The sequence below is a fragment of the Syngnathoides biaculeatus genome, chromosome 23 (genome assembly GCF_019802595.1).
Source record: "Syngnathoides biaculeatus isolate LvHL_M chromosome 23, ASM1980259v1, whole genome shotgun sequence".
In the NCBI taxonomy this organism is placed as follows: Eukaryota; Metazoa; Chordata; class Actinopteri; order Syngnathiformes; family Syngnathidae; genus Syngnathoides; species Syngnathoides biaculeatus.
This window is the reverse complement of record NC_084662.1, coordinates 14,008,444-14,027,978: the sequence shown is the minus strand read 5'-3', so window position 1 is coordinate 14,027,978 and position 19,535 is coordinate 14,008,444. Positions and strand designations below refer to the sequence as shown.

The 19,535-nt window shown below is 41.1% G+C and overlaps 2 protein-coding genes and 1 long non-coding RNA gene across 4 annotated transcripts; 2 read left to right on the top strand and 1 right to left on the bottom strand.

Annotated features, from left to right (window-relative positions):
- The first annotated feature begins 2,839 nt into the window (after positions 1-2,839).
- On the top strand, positions 2,840-7,358 carry LOC133496844 (uncharacterized). Its single transcript, XR_009793869.1, has 5 exons — positions 2,840-3,034; positions 3,480-3,554; positions 4,755-4,792; positions 6,722-6,790; positions 7,127-7,358. It is a non-coding gene; the product is annotated as an uncharacterized LOC133496844 (long non-coding RNA).
- A 115-nt stretch (positions 7,359-7,473) lies between these two features.
- mtfr2 (mitochondrial fission regulator 2) lies at positions 7,474-14,158 on the bottom strand. The gene is made up of 8 exons (XM_061812878.1): positions 14,005-14,158; positions 12,159-12,260; positions 11,878-11,982; positions 10,837-10,958; positions 10,599-10,765; positions 9,603-9,855; positions 8,483-8,666; positions 7,474-8,119 (listed from the first exon to the last, which is right to left on the bottom strand). The coding sequence occupies exons 2-8, from the start codon at positions 12,228-12,230 to the stop codon at positions 8,075-8,077; spliced, it is 948 nt and encodes a 315-aa protein (XP_061668862.1). The 5' UTR covers positions 12,231-12,260; positions 14,005-14,158; the 3' UTR covers positions 7,474-8,074.
- Positions 14,159-14,184: 26 nt separating this feature from the next.
- armc1l (armadillo repeat containing 1, like) lies at positions 14,185-18,670 on the top strand. Of its 2 annotated transcripts, none has more exons than XM_061812880.1 (7): positions 14,185-14,321; positions 14,564-14,727; positions 14,823-14,914; positions 15,670-15,847; positions 17,011-17,127; positions 17,204-17,278; positions 17,407-18,195. In XM_061812880.1, exons 2-7 carry the CDS (start codon positions 14,578-14,580, stop codon positions 17,473-17,475), a joined length of 681 nt encoding a protein of 226 aa, XP_061668864.1. In that variant the 5' UTR covers positions 14,185-14,321; positions 14,564-14,577; the 3' UTR covers positions 17,476-18,195. The 2 variants fall into 2 exon arrangements, with proteins under 2 accessions (XP_061668864.1, XP_061668863.1); XM_061812879.1 differs by lacking the exon at positions 17,407-18,195 and adding an exon at positions 18,308-18,670 and having other exon boundaries at positions 14,186-14,321.
- The last annotated feature ends 865 nt before the right edge of the window (positions 18,671-19,535 follow it).

Below are 19,535 nucleotides of genomic sequence, written 5' to 3'. Positions count from 1 at the left end.
TGCAGATAGAAATCAAGGAGGGGTCTAAAATTTTCATGATAGGTGCATGTCCACTGTGAGAGGGCTCATCTAAAAAGAAAAACCCAGAAATCACAATGTATGATTTTTTTAACGATTTATTTGTGTGATACAGCTGCAAATAAGTATTTGAACACCTGAAAAAAAATGTTAATATTTGCTACAGTAGCCTTCGTTTGCAATTACAGAGGTCGAACGTTTCCTGTAGTTGTTCACCAGGTTTGCACACACTGCAGGAGGGACTTTGACGCACTCTTCAACACAGATCTTCTCTAGATCAGACAGGTTGTTGGGCTGTTGCTGAGAAACACTGAGTTTCAGCTCCCTCCAAAGATTTTCTATTGGGTTTAGGTCTGGAGAGTGGCTCGGCCACTCCAGAACCTTGATATGCTTCTTACGGAGCCATTCCTTGGTTTTCCTGGCTGTGTGCTTTGGGTCATTGTCATGTTGAAAGACCCAACCACGACCCATCTTCAATGCTCTGACTGAGGGACAGAGGTTGTACCCCAAAATCTCACAATGCTGCGGTCATCTTCTCCTTAATCCAGTGCAGTCGTCCTGTCCCACGTGCAAAAAAACACCCCAAAGCATGATGCTACCACCCCCATGCTTCACAGTAGGGATGGTGTTCTTGGGATGGAAGTCATCATTCGTCTTCCTCCAAACACGGTTAGTGGAATTATGACCAAAAAGTTCCATTTTGGTTTAATCTGGCCACAAAAGTTTCTCCCATGACTTCTCTGTATCATCCAAATGGTCATTGGCAAACTTGAGACGGGCCTTGACATGTGCTGGTTTAAGCAGGGGAACCTTCCGTGCCATGCATGATTTCAAACCATGACCTCTTAGTGTATTCCCAACTGTCACCTTGGAAATGGTGGTCCCAGCTCTTTTCAGGTCATTGACCAAGTCCTGTTGTGCAGTCCTGGGCTGATTCCTCACCTTTCTAAGGATCATTGAGACCCCGACAAGGTGATATCTTGCATGGGGCTCCACTCCGATTGACCGTCATGTTTAGCTTCTTCCATTTTCTAACGATTGCTCCAACAGTGCAGCTTTTTTTTCACAAAGCTGGTTGGCAATTACTCCGTAGCCCTTTCCAGCCGTGTGGAGTTGTACAATTTTGTCCTTGGTGTCTTTGGACAGCTCTTTGGTCTTGGCCATGTTATAAGTTCGAGTCTGACTGATTGTATGGGTGGACAGGTGTCCTTATGCAGCTGACGACAATCTGATTCAGGATAATACATGTAGTGGAGGTGGACTTTTAAAGGCGGACTAACAGGTCTTTGAGGATCAGAATTCTAGCTAATAGGTGTTCAAATACTTATTTGGTGCTGTATCACACAAATAAGTCGTTAAAAAAAAAATCATACATTGTGATTTCTGGATTTTTTTTCTTTAAGATTATCTCTCTCACACTGGACATGCACCTATGATGAAAATTTCAGACCCATCCCTGATTTCTAAGAGGGAGAACTTGAAATACAGCAGGGTGTTCAAATACTTATTTTCTTCACTGCATATCCATCATAATTATGATTACCATGACATTAAAGCTGTATCCTCAACTATTTGCTGAAATGGGGGCCAGGCGGTCTCCCAACAGTCAAAATCTGCAGATATTTGACATCTATTACAATTGCAATGAAAAGAGAGAAAATATTTTTTAACCCCCCTAGAAGTTTGAATAACCGGGGATAAACCACAAATAAGCATTTTCAGGGTCGTCCACCCTCCCGAAACCTGTGCCTTGGGCTAAAGTCAAGCATATCTCTTAGACAATCATGAAAAAACATATCACACGCCCACACATTCCGTTCACTCACTCACTCACTCACTCACTCATAACTTTTATTCTAAATGCTTCCACAAACATGAATACGTTGCCCTATTTGTAGTTTAGTTTGCATTTACACCTACACCTACAGCGCAACTCGGGGAACTACAAGCCCTCTTACTCCATTTTTCATCATATTAAGCTGCAAAATGGAATGGATATTGTGCTCATTTATCATGACAATTGATAAAATTGTGAACTAACGTAACGCAAGATCGCATACATAGTGCTACGTCACATCATCTGGCCTGATGAGACTTGATGAAAGCTATCAGTTGGTGTGCTAACGTAGCAACATAGCAACCTGGGTTTAGGAAAAAAAATAAATCTGATTGATAAGGATTTTACATCACACCTTTTAGATTTCTAATGAGAATTGCTTAAAGTGTCTGTTGTCAAACTTGAGTGGCTCCAACTACCGGAGACAAGTTTCTTGTTTTTTTTTTTTCAACGTTCTTAGCCAAAAAAGACGATTCTGAGAAAATGATCCTCACACTTAGTGCATGCTAATACATCAAGAGAGCGCTAAAGACTTTGTACCGGCCCTTTGGTTAGGTAATGAGAAGTATTTTCAAAGCTAAGTGATAGAATGTTAAAATGACAGCTAATGGGATGCTAAGATGTAGCAAGCTTGTAACCTTGACACAGAACATGCTAAAACTGATTAAATAAGGAATTGACACCTTCACCGAACAAAAATGGATAAAATGCTATCATGCTACCAGCTGCTGTGCTCGGCTTTTACATTGCACCGTTTGTGTCAGTGTTACTTTTAATGAAAACTGATCAAACGGCAACATGCTATCAGTTGGTACGGACCCGAGTACAGACAATAATGGAGCAGATAAATATGGATTTTATATTACAGTAACATTTGTAATGAAAACATGATCAGTTGGCATCATAACAGCTTGCAATTCAGCATGTCATGTGAAATGCCAGAGCAGGTTATTCAAGAGTACTTGAGATTCAATCGCAGAGCAATTTAAGGAAGTAGGCAGTCTGTAAGTCGTGAAAGTGTTGCACCATCTACAAATGTGCATCTCTCTCGAGTTTTTTTTCTTCTTTTTGCATAAATGTGCTGAGTTTCCTGGAAACTTTTGACATTTGTCATCCGGCCGACGAGCGTGAGTCTCTTCTTCACAAAAACAAGAGAAAGGGCTTCACTCAGTACATAAGGTAAGCGTCTTTTTTTTTTATTGTGTCGTTACGACGGTGTACTCAGGTTTATAGTAAAATCCTATCGGCAGTGTCTTTGTGGCGTCCGATGACGAAGTTCATTTTTTTAGGTGATCGATCTTCTAAAAATGACACAAAACCAAGAATAGGCAAATATATTTACACATTATATACTGTAAAAAATTTTTATGTCATATATTGTAATTAAGATTATTGAAATAATTATTGACAAGTTACTGTCACATGTTGTAGGCGGGAATACCGGAAAATTTTGTGTAGTAGTAGTGTGCGGAAGTATTTTAACAAAAAAAAATGTCGTTTGACCAGAAGATTAAGGTGAGTCCAGTCATTCGATTACGGGTTGTATGAGTGTCGAAATGAAACTTGCAGTATGATTATGTCCTGCATAAACCGGTGACTCGAGCTTAGTCATGTTCTGTTTTAGTTTTCAGTCGAGTGCGTCGACGAACCGTTCGGATGTCCCGGCGTCATCGTGTACGGGGACAAAACCTTCGCTTTGGTGAGATTTGAATTTTTTTTTCACGTGCAATGTTGTTGACAATGGAGCTGAGAGACACAACGTTAATTTCACAATGATAGCATACAGTTGACAGCAAGAAGGGCCCAATACACACATTGACAGCTGGGATAAGCTCCAGAACTCCCCGGGACACTCGTGAGGATAACCGGCACAGAAAACGGATGGATATATTTATTTTTAAATCATGCCCTTTACTCAGATAATAGAGAAAATCCAATGACAGCAGTTGTTATGACAACAAATAGCCACATAGTACCAAAAGGGCCACAACAGATTAATAAGGATATTACAGTGCATCGCGCAATTTGATTAGGGACATTTTTTTTTTTTTTTTTTTACATTTTACATCATGCCCTTTTATCAAATTGAATACAAGAATTGATAAGATGTTAACAGGCTATCACTTTTTAATTTACAAAGATTTAACTTGCACACTACTGTATCTGTAATGAGGATCGACAAAATGGTAACAACTGATATTCCGTGCACGGTAACTAAATCGACAAATAATTCATCATGAAATTAACCAACAACTATTTTGATCATCAATTAATCATTTAGAGACATTTTTTTTTAATTTGAATATGTCCTCTGATTTCAGCCTCTCTGTTTTTTTGTAATTGTTCATGAAAGCAGAGTATCTTTTTTTTTTTTTCATCACAATAAGCCATTTGCAAACATCTGCTTTTACTTTGTAAAACTAACGTTTGACAATTTTCTGATGTTACGGACCAAACCAGTGGATTGAATTATATCTAACTGATGGAAAACAAAAATCATCAGTACTATGAATAACTTGGAGCTCAAACTATTAGCCCTGCATATTAATTAATATCCAAGAAGTATCTCTCGGTTTTAAAGTTTGGTGACATCATTCCCTCTCATATGATATTTCTCATTTGTTGTTTAATTAGTTGTTTTTAATTCACGAGACAAAACCAAAAAATGATCAGTTAATAAACAGTAAAAAAAAAACGAAACATTTTACAATCAACCTAAATAGGAAATCCAGATTTGCGGGAATAATCAAAAGAATAAGTGATTTTAAAAATATTCTAGTTTTTGTCAATAGATGGAAAGATAGCAACCCAAGTAGAAAAGGTGGTAAGGCAAACACAAAATTGAGTTTATTTTAACAAAATGATGCAACTTGATGCATTTTTTTTTTTTTTAATGCAGGTGGTCAGTCCAAGAGCATCTGTCAGCCCCAACAGCAGGTTGTCCTTGTTGATGATGTCATACATTCAAAATAAAAGTATTTACAGACCCTTTCCAGAGAATTTAAATATCATGGAAAAGTTTTATTATGTTAATCGGCTGGCCAGTCAAGCACTGTGACTGCATGGGTATCAAACCAGGATTTGGTGCTTGTGGAGGTATGGACAGGGGGGGACTGTTGGAAGATGATGTCGCATCCCCACCGAGATCATCAGTAAAAGGAATTATGAAGTGCTCTAAAAGATTCTGATGGACTGCAGCGAGGACCTCAGATATAAGAAACCAGCGTTTACAAAAACCTGCACTGGACAAACTTTCTTTCGGCTTGTCCCGTTAGGGGTCGCCGCAGCGTGTCATCTCAGATGAACGCTCATATTTGTTTGGCACAGTTTTTTTTAGGCCGAATGCCCTACCTGACGCAACTGCTCTTGGGGAGTGGACACCCTAGTGAGAAATGAACTCTTGACCCTGGCTTTACCAAACCAATGCTCTAACGAGTTATGAGTCCTATGAGTTATGGGGCCTGCGCTGGACATTGCACCCCAAATCATGACTGTCTGTGGATTTTTCCACACAGGACCTCAAGCAGCTTGGGTTCTATTTTTTCACCCGTCTTCCTCCAAACCACGAGGGCACAGGTGTCAAACTCACAGCCCGTTCCGCCAGATCCGGCCCGCCGCATGATTTTAAGTGGCCCGCGAAGGCAAATCATGCGTGTCCATGATTCTTGCTAAAATCTGTACTAAATTTCAAATTCTTATATTATAAATGATAACATTGAGATACTGCAAGCATTTTTGTGTTACCAAACAACAACAGTAGTTGCGATTGCCCTTGATTTCTGATTCCATAACTAGTTCACAAACTTCATGTGTAAATATGATGAGGCGATTCAACAATTTTACGGTTTCACAGTCATAACAGTCCTCTGAGGAAGAGGAGAAACCGGAACGACAATCTGGCCTGCGACAACAATGAGTTTGACACCCCTGCACTCGGGCTTGATTCCCGAATGAAAGGCACACTATCCTTTCATGGGGAAAAGAAAGACCACCATGGACCACTGACCGACCAATTCCAGTCCAATTCCTCTACTCCTTGGCCCAGCTGAAAAAAACTTCTTTTGTTGGCTCAGGCTCCCAAGTGGCTTTATCCGAGGAACCCGACAGTTGTAGCCCATCTCCCATATGTGCCTAAATGTAGTGATTTTTTTTTTTTTTTGAGCTGTGACTCCCGCCTCATTCCACTCTTTCTGGATCTCTGTTAGATTCTTCAAACTTCCATCCGTCTATCCATTTTCTTCACCGCTTATCCTCACAAGGGTCGCAGGAGTGCTGGAGCCTATCCCAGCTGTCAAGGCGCAGGAGGCGGGGTACACCCTGAACTGGTTGCCAGCTAATCGCAGGGCGCAGAGAGACAGACAAACAGCCACACTCACAATCACACCTAGTGGCAATTTAGAGTGTCCAATTAATGTTGCAGGGTTTTGGGACTCCGGTTCCAATCCGAGCCCTTCCCTGTGTGGAGTGTGCATGTTCTCACCGTGCCTATGTGGGTTTTCTCTGGGTACTCCGGTGTCCTCCCACATTCCCCAAACATGCAACATTAATTGGTGAAATTGCCTGCAGGTGATATTGTGAGTGCAAATTATTGTTTGTTTCTATGTGCCCTGCGATTGGCTGGCAACCAGTTCGGGGTGCATCCCGCCGCCAAAGGTAGCTGGGATAGGCTCCAGCACCCCCGCGACGCTTGTGAGGACAAGCGGCTCAGAAAATGGACGCGTAGCTGTTTAAACAGTGTTCAGCTTTTTAATGAAAGGAAATAAACTTTTCCATGATATTTCATTTTTTTGGGAAAGGATCAGCACTTGCATTGTACTGATTAGTCATTTATGAGTGCTACTAACTAATCAGATGTTGCTTTTATAGCTCTGTCGTCTGCTTTTGTGACCCTGCCCAAGTGGAGGATGGGAGCAACACAGAAGATCAGGAACGCGGGTACAAGTGATAGACATTTCCATACATTTACAGTATTTAATTATAAATATAATATATAACCAATCCAGCTAAGGGTAGGGTTGAATGCAGGTCCAAATGCGGCCCACACGTAAACAAACAGCCATTCTCACCTTTGAGCAATTTTGAGGCGTCAACCAACCTACAAACCCGGCACGACTCCGCATAGGCCAGGCCGGATTTGAATCCTTGCACTCAGACCACTCGGCCGTGGTGCCGTCTAACAGTCCATTTTTAAAACATCAAAGGAAATAACAAAAGACAATAATGTATCAATCAGACGTGATATCGATTATATATTGCTTGTCTTTCTCACAGTGTGGAGGACGAGGTCCAAGACGAACACAACACTGAAGAGTCCTAAGTTTTTGTTTTTGTTGAAATCTTGAAAGCAAGGTCGACCTTTATATTTCCCGTGGCATGAACATTTCAACCTAAAGATTAAGTGAATATTTATAATAACACTACAATGCTTGCATGCATTAGCTCGATAAGAGTGTATATTAAACTCAATAAAAATGTTCTTTTTTTTTCCCCAAAAATGTGCTTTGTGACACACACACACAAATACATCAATTAGATGAACACGACAATGGAATAATAACCGAGCACTTTTTTATTATTACATTTTAATAACGTCAAACAATCCGGAAAGAGACAATGTGAACATCAGAAATCATAAATGGGTGTTATGGGGCTTGGAATTAATTTATAATAATATATCTCAGCGGGTAAATAAACACGAGGACAACAGATGTGCCCAAAATGAATCATACCATTTCCATTTTCTAAGCCGCTTATCCACACTAGGGTCGTGGGAGTGCCGGAGCCTATCCCAGCTAACTTCGGGCGAAAGGCAGACTACACCCTGAACTGGTCGCCAGTCAGTCGCAGGACCCATAATGACGCCATCGCTGAGCGGCAATCAATCCCGCGCTGCCTGCACCAGTCAGGCGTGGGTACCACTACATCATCAATCATCATTGAGGTCAAATCAAGATCTGATCAACGTATGAATCATTGTAGGCCTACCAATACCAATAAATAATTAACGTCACTGGTCTGTTTATCTTCACCTTAAAATATAACAGTTTGATACAACGTACGGTAAAACACTTGAAAAACAACATAAAAGGGAGATCACTGAGTGGCGAGAACACTTACGAGCGCCGCTTGAAATCAAAACTAAAAAAAAAAAAGTTCAAAACCTGTGGAAACTGGAGAAGTGGGAACGGACGTCGGGATTTTCAGGGTTCACGGACACGATCACAAATGGAGAAGCCCCTTGCTGCGACGAGCGTGGTGGAACATCTGCAACGCAAAATTCCATTTTATGCATACGTATTTAAATGGTTAAATAAATATTAACATAAATCAATCTCTTTGAACACAACACTTATTTTGTTGTGTCCATTCTAATCAAATTAACTCAATTTCAGTTAATATGAGATATTTTAGAAATGCACAAAATGTTCAATAAATTATAATTTCATAAATTAATATTTTTTGAAGTAAAACAATATTTTAAATGTTTAATCAATACATTTTAAAATATGAATAATGGGACACAAATTTATCTTTAAAAAAATGAATATATATATAAATGAAAAAAATAAAAAATAAATCTAATTTCAATTGAGGTGGTGATGAACAAAAAGCGATTGCTCAACAAACCTTGGGTGAATCCGGACTGCCTATTGGCGAACTATCCAGAGAATTCTCTTTGTCTGAAGAATCGTTGTGACGTTGCTGAGCAAACTTCCTCTTGAGGGCCTCAGCAATCAGAATCGCCGGGTCGTTCGAAACGGCCGGGCCCCCTTTGCTGTGGCTCCTTGAGACTGGCGTGCCACCTGGTGATCTGCAAAAGGGGAAACAGTGACAACTGTCCTTCCTTAAATGTAGAGAGCCCATTTCCCAAAAATTGTGGACATTGTGTAACGCGTAATTGAAAACAGAATACAATTATTTGCAAATCTTTATCAACCTCCGGTATATTCAATTGAATACACTACAAGGTCGTATTTAATGTTCTCTATCGGCAAATATTGTCTGAATTTGAATTATGCCTTAACACATTCAAAACAGCTTGGACAAAGGCAACAAAAGAAAATGAAAGCTGAGGAATCATGCAAACATGCTACTTAATGAGGTATTACTTAAAATCCCAGTAAATAGTAATAGTAACCCTAACCTTAATAACTATATGCCCTGATTCCCGGCCTACAGAGCGCACCTCGTTACAAGCCTCACCGAGTACGTTGGTAAAGGAAATACCGTTTGGTACATACATACGTCACAGCTGTGTAAAAGCCGCAAGTGTCCACATTGAAACGTGAGATATTTACATAGAAAGACTGTACACAGAAAGAGTTTAATGCTAGCGCCGCGCTAATGCTAACAGGGCTAGTTAAAATAAAACTTACCGGTAAGTATTACAGGGACACGCCAGTAAAATAGCAGCAACATGGTAGCGCAGCGCTAACAAGGCCGGTAAAAGTCACTTCCTCGGAACATATACTCCACTGGCCTCATTCTTACCTTTTCCACTCGAGTGCCCCCTTGCGGGCGTTAGAAAAAAAAATGCACAAATTAGCAGCATCACCGCATAAACCGCAGGGTTGAAAGCATGTCTTGTTTACTTTTTTTTTTTTTTTTTTAATCCATGAGCACAAATAACTAATTTGTGCATTATTATTTTCATTAGAATTTCCAAAAGTAAATAAATATTACTGAAGTTTAAACGCACGTCCCTTGTTCAGTGTTTACAGTTTAGAAACTGACCACTTGAACTGACCTCTCCACCGAGCGCAGTTTCACTTGCTTCAAGTCTTTGAGTACATCCAACATTGAGGGCATGCGCTGAACAGCGTTGAGTTGTTTCGTCCCTGAGTCCTTCCCGTGACACTTGCGTCGTCGGATCAGCTCGCCAACAGACGATGAGCTGGGACATGGTGGAGGAGGAAGAGGTGGCGGCGGAGGAGGGCGGGGCGTGGATGTGAGAGCCGGTCCTGGGACAGGTGACATCATATTTTGCGACCCTGGGAGATCTACAAGTATTGAAAATATCTATGAATGAATATTGTTCTCCAATCTTTTTGGATGTGTTGCTGCGCTGTGTGTTAAAGTAGCTGCTATTTATGTATACAGCAAATACTCGGTTCTCGAACGTCTCCATTCTCAAACAAATCGGTTTTCGAATGAAAGTTTCGAGATTGTTTTGATTCCGTTTTCGAGCAAAAATCAGTACTCGAACGCCCCGACAAAACCCGGAAATAACCTAACGCACGCGACCTGACCAGCTGACCCACGGCGTGCTTTGTTGTGAATTTGAAGTTATTCTACACTTTTGTTAATACAAAAAAGTTTACATGGCTCGGGGCTGAGTCGCAACAGATACGGCAACGCACCCCCAGCCTAGCCTAGCCTACTACTAAAAAATAAATTTCAAGCAAAAAATAAAATATTTTTTTAAATCATTTTATTATATAAAGTATTTAAACTATAAATGTATTTCTACTATGCAGTTTATTATCAGGAAAAGCTAAAAAAAAAAAAAAAAGCTTCAAAAAGCCAAATTTTTCTTAGGCTTGGAACGCATTATTTCTATTTCCATTAATTTTAATGGGAAATATTGATTCGGTTTTCGAACAAATCACTTCTCCAACTGCCCTCTGAAACGGATTGTGGTCGAGAACCGAGGTTGTAGTGTAGTTTATATTCACTGTGACATTTAGTATGTTCATTGCCTTTGGGAAAATAAATGAAAGATTGGCAAAAATCTGGAACGTACCCGTGGCCTGAGTGGCAGTGACAAGAATGGCTATCTGAGCCCGCAGCTTAAAAAGCTCGCTCTCCAGCGCCGATATTTTCTCCAAAGCTTCTGGGTGCGTTTTTTGTCCAACGCACCCAACTCCCGCCACTTGTCGTCGCGGAGACTTCTTTAGCGGTCGATAATCCCTGAGAATGTGTAAATTGATTATCATATGATATCAAGTAGCTGCTGCTTTCTTTGGTGTTCATCGTGGTACCTGTTTTTCGCAAATCCATCCCCATCGTCCTCAACTACCCACAGAACGTCAGCGAACGATGGGACGGTTGGAGTTTCCGTGGCGACATCCGTATAACCATGTGGCCTTGAGGTGAGTGGAAGCTGTCGAATGTAGAAGGATGCCACAACAATGAAAAGTTGGAATTGGACTATATGGCATCCATCCATCCATTTTCAATGCTGCTTATCCTCACAAGGGTTGCAAGAGTGCTGTAGCCTATCCCAGCTAACTACGGGCAAAAGGCGGCCTACACCCTGAACCAGGCTTTCACAGAGGACATATCGACACCACCGCTGAGCGGGAAATGCTCCCCGCAGCAAAGTCCGGCGTGTGTACCACTACACCATCAGTGAGTATTGTGAAAACTTACTTTTATTACTGATACATAACTGTGAATAAAGACATTTTTTCAGAGCAATTTTAAAAGAATATCTATTATAATCATTACAGTATTATTATTATTAGTACTAGAGGTAGGGTAATTAGAGAAGGTTGTTCATACAGCATATACAGAAGCAGTTTTAAAAGCAAAGCAAATTTATTATTTCATATGCAAGGTAACAATGTGTTTTACATGACTAAAACTAGTTATGCTCGTTGAGAAAATGTATTTATTTTTTAGATGTTTATTTTTTTATTAAAAGAATATCTATTATATTACTATTATTATTAGAGGAAGGGCATTCAACAGAAAGGGGGAGTTCATATGTAGAATTTTTTTTATAAAATATTTAATTATTCTTTTTGGATAACGTGTTTGGAATCATGTAGCCTATAAATTCTGCAAATATTTTTTATTGTTTAAAAGCACAGGCATAATTGTATTATGAAAGGGGAGGCCTTTTTTTTTGTAAACACAAGGCCTTAATTTGTACAGACATTGAAAAAAAATTACTGACTTTATGTTTAATCTTATCTATAAAGCACCAAAAAAAAAAAATCTCAACAAAATTAAGTTTACGATTACAAACGGAATATAAAAAACAAGTCAAGGTAGGACTGTATGGCAGTACATATTACCTGAAAGTGGACACGTGGCGTGGGTGTCAGAGGGATGTTGGAGCCGATCATTCTCACAATACTGCGATATTGTCCGCACAGTGGACTGTCCCACACTGGAATCAGCTACATAAAAAGCACAAGTGGAAACAAAACAAATAAATACCAAGCAACCATCCATCCATTCTCTGTACACCGCTTATTATCCCTTACGTGGGCTGTGGGAGTGGTGGAGGCTATTCTAGTTAATTAGGGGCGAAAAGAGTGGCAATCATTCAATTTAAATCAATAATCCAACTCACCACTTCTGGAGGTACTCCAAAATAGTCTAGCAGCATCCGCAGCACATCCAGTGCATCCTCAAGCAAAGACATTGCAGCTCACTTTTTTTTTTTTCCTGTTGACTGACACAGTATGACAACACTTTAAAGCCCAAGTGTCAACCCTGTAAACATTCTAAAATTGATATTGCAATGAAAAATACATTAAGATTATTCACTTCAATGTCTATACGAAAAAATAAATATGAGCGGAGAGAGCGTCATCCATGCGCAATGTTGTGGAAGTCTCATTCAACATCCAAGTGGTCGCCATATTGGCGGCATCTTCTGTCCGTGACGTCACATCTCACAACCAAGTGAAGTGACCGGGGAAATATTACCCTATTGTTTCGAGCCATATTTAGATGATATGCGGATCATGGCCAAACTGCCAAACCACCTTCTCCGCCCGATCCACCTCTGTATACACACCTACCTGTCATTTGGAGCCCACGTAGCTCTCGTCCTTTGCACCCGCGCAATCCATTTTTCACGATGAACCGGGTCTTTTGGAAAAGTAGGAAGAGCGAATCTATCCTCCCGAGTAGTCGAGCAATATCCAGCAATACAACGAGCCGGCCTTTTGGCTAACACGAAGGAACAAAGAACTACCTTCCAGCAGCTAAAACTAGTAGAAACATACTAGACCGCTTGAGTGAGAGTCTGCTACTAACGTCACTTCCTGCTTCTTGTTGAAAACAAATCCCTCAAGAGGATTTTCATGGCGGGAATTACAAAAAGCCATATACGTCAAAATCATGTTTTCTGGTGAAAAAACGGATGGGTCCATACCGGCTGCCGTTTTTTCATTAATAACATACTAAAACTCGTGCATTTTATGACAGTGGACCTTTAAGTCATACACATCATACCTGCACACAATTGTACTGCACACAATACTGTAGTGCCTTGAGAGGCGAGTGAGCCGACTTACCAGTTTTTCCAGATACGAGCTATCGGTTGGGAATTGACCATCGAGTAAACGTTTCAGATACGATCAGTGTATGGTGGCAATAAACTTCACTCACTTCACAACAAGTAGCAGTTGGGGATAGTGAACAATTCTTTTTCTCAGCTTAATGCTAACAGATAATGGAAAATGCTATTGCAGGGCTAATGTATAGCATCCATATTGGTGTTGTAATGCTGAAAGGACGAAGAATGTAATATTTACAGGTATATATATTTCCTAATCACCGTGATAAATGCCTTCTATAACTGCAAATTTCTGAATCACTTACAGAAGTTGTAAAACTGCTTATGTTTGTGTGACTACATTATACCGCCTCCCAGTGGTAACGTCAGGTCCACAATTATGATGCACAAACTGAACATTTTTTCTTTCTATATATGTCATTGTTTTGTTTTGTTTTGTTTTTCCAAGAAGGTGAGAATGAATTAATGGCAGTCGCATTCATTTCAACAGGTAAACGTGATTTGAGGATACGACTGTTTTGACTCACAGCATGGTCACAGAACAAATTCAAACTGGTATATCAAGACACCACTGTATGTTTAAATAAAATATTCTTTGAAAATTTCAACACGATGTTGGTCATTTGGAAATGGCTACCTTGCTGCATTGCTAATGGTACCTGAACGTATCACAACCGTTCACTTACGTTGTGCCTAACTCTCCTCCTTTAATTCTGATTCTATGCTTAAATTAACCAGTTTAACGTGTGCCATTATAATCATTTACTTATGATATAATAAATACAATAAAATGCCATCATTTTAACGTAACAAATCCCGCATTCTTCCATTTGAGGAAAAAGCAACCCCATAAAACCACGCACAAATGTATTTATAATAATGATAAACTAACCGTATGTTTTTCCTTCAGAACAACCTTTCCCATTCGCGCTAGTTCAAAGTCTTCATTTAATAAAATCCTGCATACTTTTTACAATTAAAAAAAAAATCAAATTAAAAACTTTCCTCACGCTCGTTCTGTTGACTCCGGAAGTCTTACTAGTCAAATAAAACGCTCAACTAGTATAAACCTCCGTGATTGGTCTAGAATGCGGGGGTCAATTGTACGAGCTGATGCTGCGACGTAGTTTCTCAGTTGACCAATCGCGTGTCACCGCTGCGATATCAGCCTAAATTTGTATTTGTGTCCACGAGCTCCTTTTGTCCTGGGTAAGAAAACGTGACCAAAGTGAACATTAAAACGTATTTCTTAAAAATAAATGAAAAAGTTGTTACGCAACGATTATTCACTCGAGAGTTATTCTCACGATCATTGTTAATCTGCTTTTATGTATTGTAAAAGTTGTTAGCCACAATGCTACGGCGCTTAGCATGTGACACTTGGTTCAAATGTGTACTTGAACAAATAGCGCCTACAGATATGATTGCTGCATAATTAAACGTCTCGACAGTTGTGTTCAAGGTGATGGATGCGTTGTCGGTGGTGAGCCAGCTGCGGGATCTGGCCTCGGAGCCCCAGAACCGAGAGGCCATCGTGCAGGACCAAGGCTGCCTCCCCGGGCTGGTCCTCTTTCTGGACCACCAGAGCCCGGAAGTGCTGCACGCAACTCTGCAGGTGTGTAAGTGTGTGCCACCGAAACACCGGCTCGAGGTGAACAGTATATAATACTACAAAGTGCGTATCACTCTCTCCTTCTTTTGTGTTTGTAGACGCTCCGGTACTTGGCTGAGCTGTCCCCCAACATTCCAACCATGAAGAATGAGCTGGGGATGATGGTGAGCCTGGAGAACCTTATGGCAAGGTCAGGATCAATAATTTAACTGATTTTTAGGGTTGTGTCCAGTTCTGTGCTTAAAAATAAAGCAAAAAAAAAAAACTTGCAAAATACTCTGTTTTGTCCTCTCTTTCAATATGTCTAGATAAAACATTTTTAAAAAATTAAGAGATTCACGCTTGGAACTGGACAGCAGCCTTGTGTCAACTTTACTTAAATTAAATTATTGCTGCCCTAACATTCAAGTACCATAATACATAATAATATTCAAACAATGTCTCAAATTGGGGGATTTTATTCTCCTATAAAAATCAAGAGAAACTTCTTAAGATATTTCAAGATTTGCTGGCAACCAGTTGAGGGTATACCCCACCTCCTGCCTGAAGATAGCTGGGATGTGCTCCAGCACTCCGGCGACCCTTGTGGGGATAATCGTCTCGGATGATGGATGAAACTTGATCATTTGAAGTGAATTAATTTTTTAGTTGAACTATGACTAAATTGCCCATAGATGGGAATGGTTGTTTGTTTCTATGCGCCCTGCGATTGGTTGGCAATCAGTTCAGAATGTGACCCTGCCTCCTGCTCGATAGATTGCTTGGATCGGCTCCAGCACGCCCTTGACCTCTGTGAGGATAAGCGGCTCAGAAAATGGATGGCTAGATATGGCATGTTAAGACAGTATCAAAACAACTTGATGACATTCAGTGCGTGTTTCTCAATGTGTTACTTGTTCGACACTACAATAACGGTCGCAAAGTAAACATTGCTTCTTCACGTAGGGAGGAGCTGTCCGTCGACGTGACGAGTTTGGCGAAAGAGGTGTATGGAATTCTCAGCGCCCCTCCTCGTCCTGTCCATCGCACGCCGGAAAGGAGGCCAAAATCACATTTCTTCCTGAACTCGTCGAACAAGAAGGCCAAGTGCGTCACGTTGCACATTCAGGGCCTGGACGACATTGTGAGTTGACATGAGACATTTGTACCTTGACCTATGAGTGCCTCAATGTGAAGATGTTTGGGCGATATATACATTTTTAAACTACTGTATATGTATTTCTGAGCCAATTAAGAGACAACTAATGACTAATTCCCGGGCTACACAGCGCACCTGGTTACAAGCCTCACTGAGTACATTTGTAAAAGGAAATACCATTTGGTACATACATACGCCGCAGCTGTGTAAAAGCCGCAAGGGCCCACATTTAAACACGAGATATTTACAAAGAAAGACGGTACACAGAAAGAGTTTAACGCTAGCTAACATCGCGCTAACAGGGCGGTTAACATAAAACTTACCAGTAAATATCACTGAGACACGCCAGCAACACGCTAGCACAGCGCTAACAGGGCTGGTGTGACGGTCTGAGCGCTCCCCCGTGCTGAAAAGTCTCCATGTGATGAATGCGCACGCGTTACTAACAGGGGAACTCTAAGTACATAGCCGACGCTTCGTGGGGAAATCCCCCGGTCTCATAGTACCCCTTCTTCTACATAGAGGGAGCAAACATACATTATAACCTAACTTTAAAACAAAAGTTGATAAAAACATATACACACACATATGTACGTTCGCTGTGTTCGTCTTTCTGAGACGTCCATAGCGAACATGAACACTCGGCGACAAGTTGTCGAATGGCATACGTTGAAGCATGGCTGGAAGTTTACAAAATATACGTGCATGCGTATTAATCATAGAGACTTTTTAGCGCTGAAAACACTCAGACCGTCACACCGGTAAAAGTCACTTCCTCGGCACATATATTCCACCGGTCTCATTATTTTTACACTCGTGTCCCCTTGCGGCCGTTAAAAAAAAATACACAAATTAGCCGCATCACCGCATAAACCACAGGGTTGAAATCGTGTGAAAAATGTCACGGCTTATAGGCCAGAAATTACGGTCCATTCTTATTCGCTGCCTCCCAAATCATTCACAGCCCAAGCCCTGCCTTTTAAAACCACACATATTCAAAGTCACAGAATTAAAGTGTGTCGAATGTGAGGATGTCAATATCAATTTATGTCTGTCGAGTATAATATGTGCTTCATCACAGAACAAATTGTCCAACTTAATTCTGACTGTATGGAAAATAATAAACATGTGACGCGTTTATGACACAGCACCAGCGAGGCTTGTGCGAGGAGGCCCTGCTGAAGGTCCGGGGCGTGATCAGCTTCACTTTTCAGATGGCCTCCAAGAGATGCACCGTGCGCATTCGCTCCGACCTTCCCACCGAGGTGAGGAGACACTTCAACGGGTACACGTCGAAACTTCAAATTGAAATATTACTTATTTTCATTTGTATGGTCGCAGAGTTTAGCCTCGGCCATCGCCGCCACCAAAGTGTTGTCTGCCCAACAGGTGGTGAAGAATGAGGCAGGAGATGAGGTCAGTCACACTTTTACCATCAGTATATTTGTAAAATTACTGTAATTTTCCGACTATAAGCCGCGACGTTTGTCACATGCTTTCAACCCTGCGGATAATTAATGCATTTTTTTCCTCATGGCCGCCAGGGGCGCTCAAGCAGAAAAGGTGAGAGTGAGATAGGTGGAATATATGTGTCGAGGAAGACGCAAGTTTAATATAACTTTGCGCACGAGTCAAATTAGCATGAACAGACCCTCATCATGGAAAATGCAATAAGAAAAGCACACGACGCAGCTTTCAAGTTAAAAGAAAATCGAGCTGGCCGATGAAGGAAACAGAGCTGCTGCGCAAACTTGGCATGAATGAATTGGTGAGATGCTGGAAACGGCAGCGGGAAGAACTGGATTAATGTAAAAAGATGGAAAAAAGCTTTCAGAGGTGCAATAAAAGCAGGTGGCCTGAACAGTGTTGCTGCCGCGTCTCAGTGACTTTTTAACCGATATGATTTTAACTCAGCCCTGTTATTGCTGTGCTACTACCATATTGCTGCTGTGTTACTGTCGCGTCATATGCAGAGTTTGGAAATTCTTTGTAAATATCTCATGTAAATATGTAAAAAAAAAAACAACTTGTTTCAATGTGGGCACATGCGGCTTATAGACAGGTGCGGCTTTTGTATGTACAAAATGGTTTTTCCTTCAAGAATGTGCGGGGTGAGGCTTATAATCAGGTGCATCTTATAGTCTAGAAATTACAGTACTTTGACCATGACAGACAAGTAAAGGTCATATTACCGTAGGCATTCCAGAGGACAAGGAATGTCTACCTAGAGGGTTATAACACCAACGCAGGCACTATCTGTAAGCCTGTCTATGGCATCTGCTTTTGTTTAAAGATAGAGAACTTTAAAGCAAAGTTTTTTGTTTTATATGCAGGTTTATAGAAGGGGGTGTGAATGACAACAATGGAGTGAAAAATCCAGATTTGTATTTTCCAATAATGAGGAATTAACTTACTCAATGGGTCTTTCTCCTCCTCCTCGGTCAGGTCATCATCCCACTGAGCGCCTCGGGAGAGGCAGCGCAGCGCGATTCTGCCCTGCCAGACTACCTCCCTGAGGAAGAGGAGAGGCCGGAGAAGGAGGCCGATCGAGCGGTGTCGCGCACCGCCGCCAAGGACGCCGCGAGCGGCAGCTGGCTTAATGCCGCCGCCGGTTTCCTGAACCGGACCTTCTACTGGTGAAAGACTCCGACACGGCCTCAGCAACTTCCCTTTGAAGAGTGACGCATGGATTGTGATTTCATTCAATCATTGGCTGTCTTGGTTTGTGAAGTGGCTTGAAAACTTTTCACTTGGTTCATGTAAATATTTGTTCATTCTGATTTGACACTTTTTAAACATTTAACTTTCCCTCCGAAGTGTGTTGTGTATGTTTGATTACCTCATTTCCTCAAACGGTCCATAAATGCCTTACCTCAAATACACCTTCCATATCACCTCAAGAACAGTAACTGGTCTGTCCGTACCAATGGTGGTTTTAGCTAGTTTTTACCCCGGTTGAATTTAATCATGAACATAGTCTGACTCAATAAATGCTTCACCTCAAATTAACCTTTTTTTGCCACCAGCGTTAAACAGAATTTTAACCTACAGTGAGACCTCGGAGTATGAACGACTTGAGTGTCGTACGAATCACCTCCCCCCCCAAAAAAAAAAATTAAAAATCAGTATAAAGATGCTTGCAGACGGATCACCAGAGCAAAGCTGAACCCTTTGTTGAATGCGGACCACGTGTGGAAAGTTGCACACATTTTAAAATTCCATCCATCCATTTTCTTTGCCGCTTATCCTCACAAGGGTCGCGGGTAGTGCTGGAGCCTAGCTGTCAATGGGCAGGAGGCGGGGTACACCCTGAACTGGTTGCCAGCCAATTGCAGGGCACAGAGAGATAAACAGCCGCACTCCCAATTAATGTACAGTCCCTATTGTCAAATATTTTCTATATAAGTTGCGTTTCCTATTAGGGGCAATTTAGAGTGTCCTATTAATGTTGCAGGTCTTTGGGATGTGGGAGGAAACTGGAGTGGCCGGAGAACATCCAAACTCCACACTGGCGAGGCCAGGTCCTCAGAACTGAGAGGCCAGCGCTTTAACAGCTAATCCACCGTGCTGCCTATTTTATACTGACTTGTATTTATAAAAAAAAAAACAAACCATTGTTATACGTGGAGCATGTGTGGAAACTTGCACACATTTTAAAATTGCATTTGTAAAT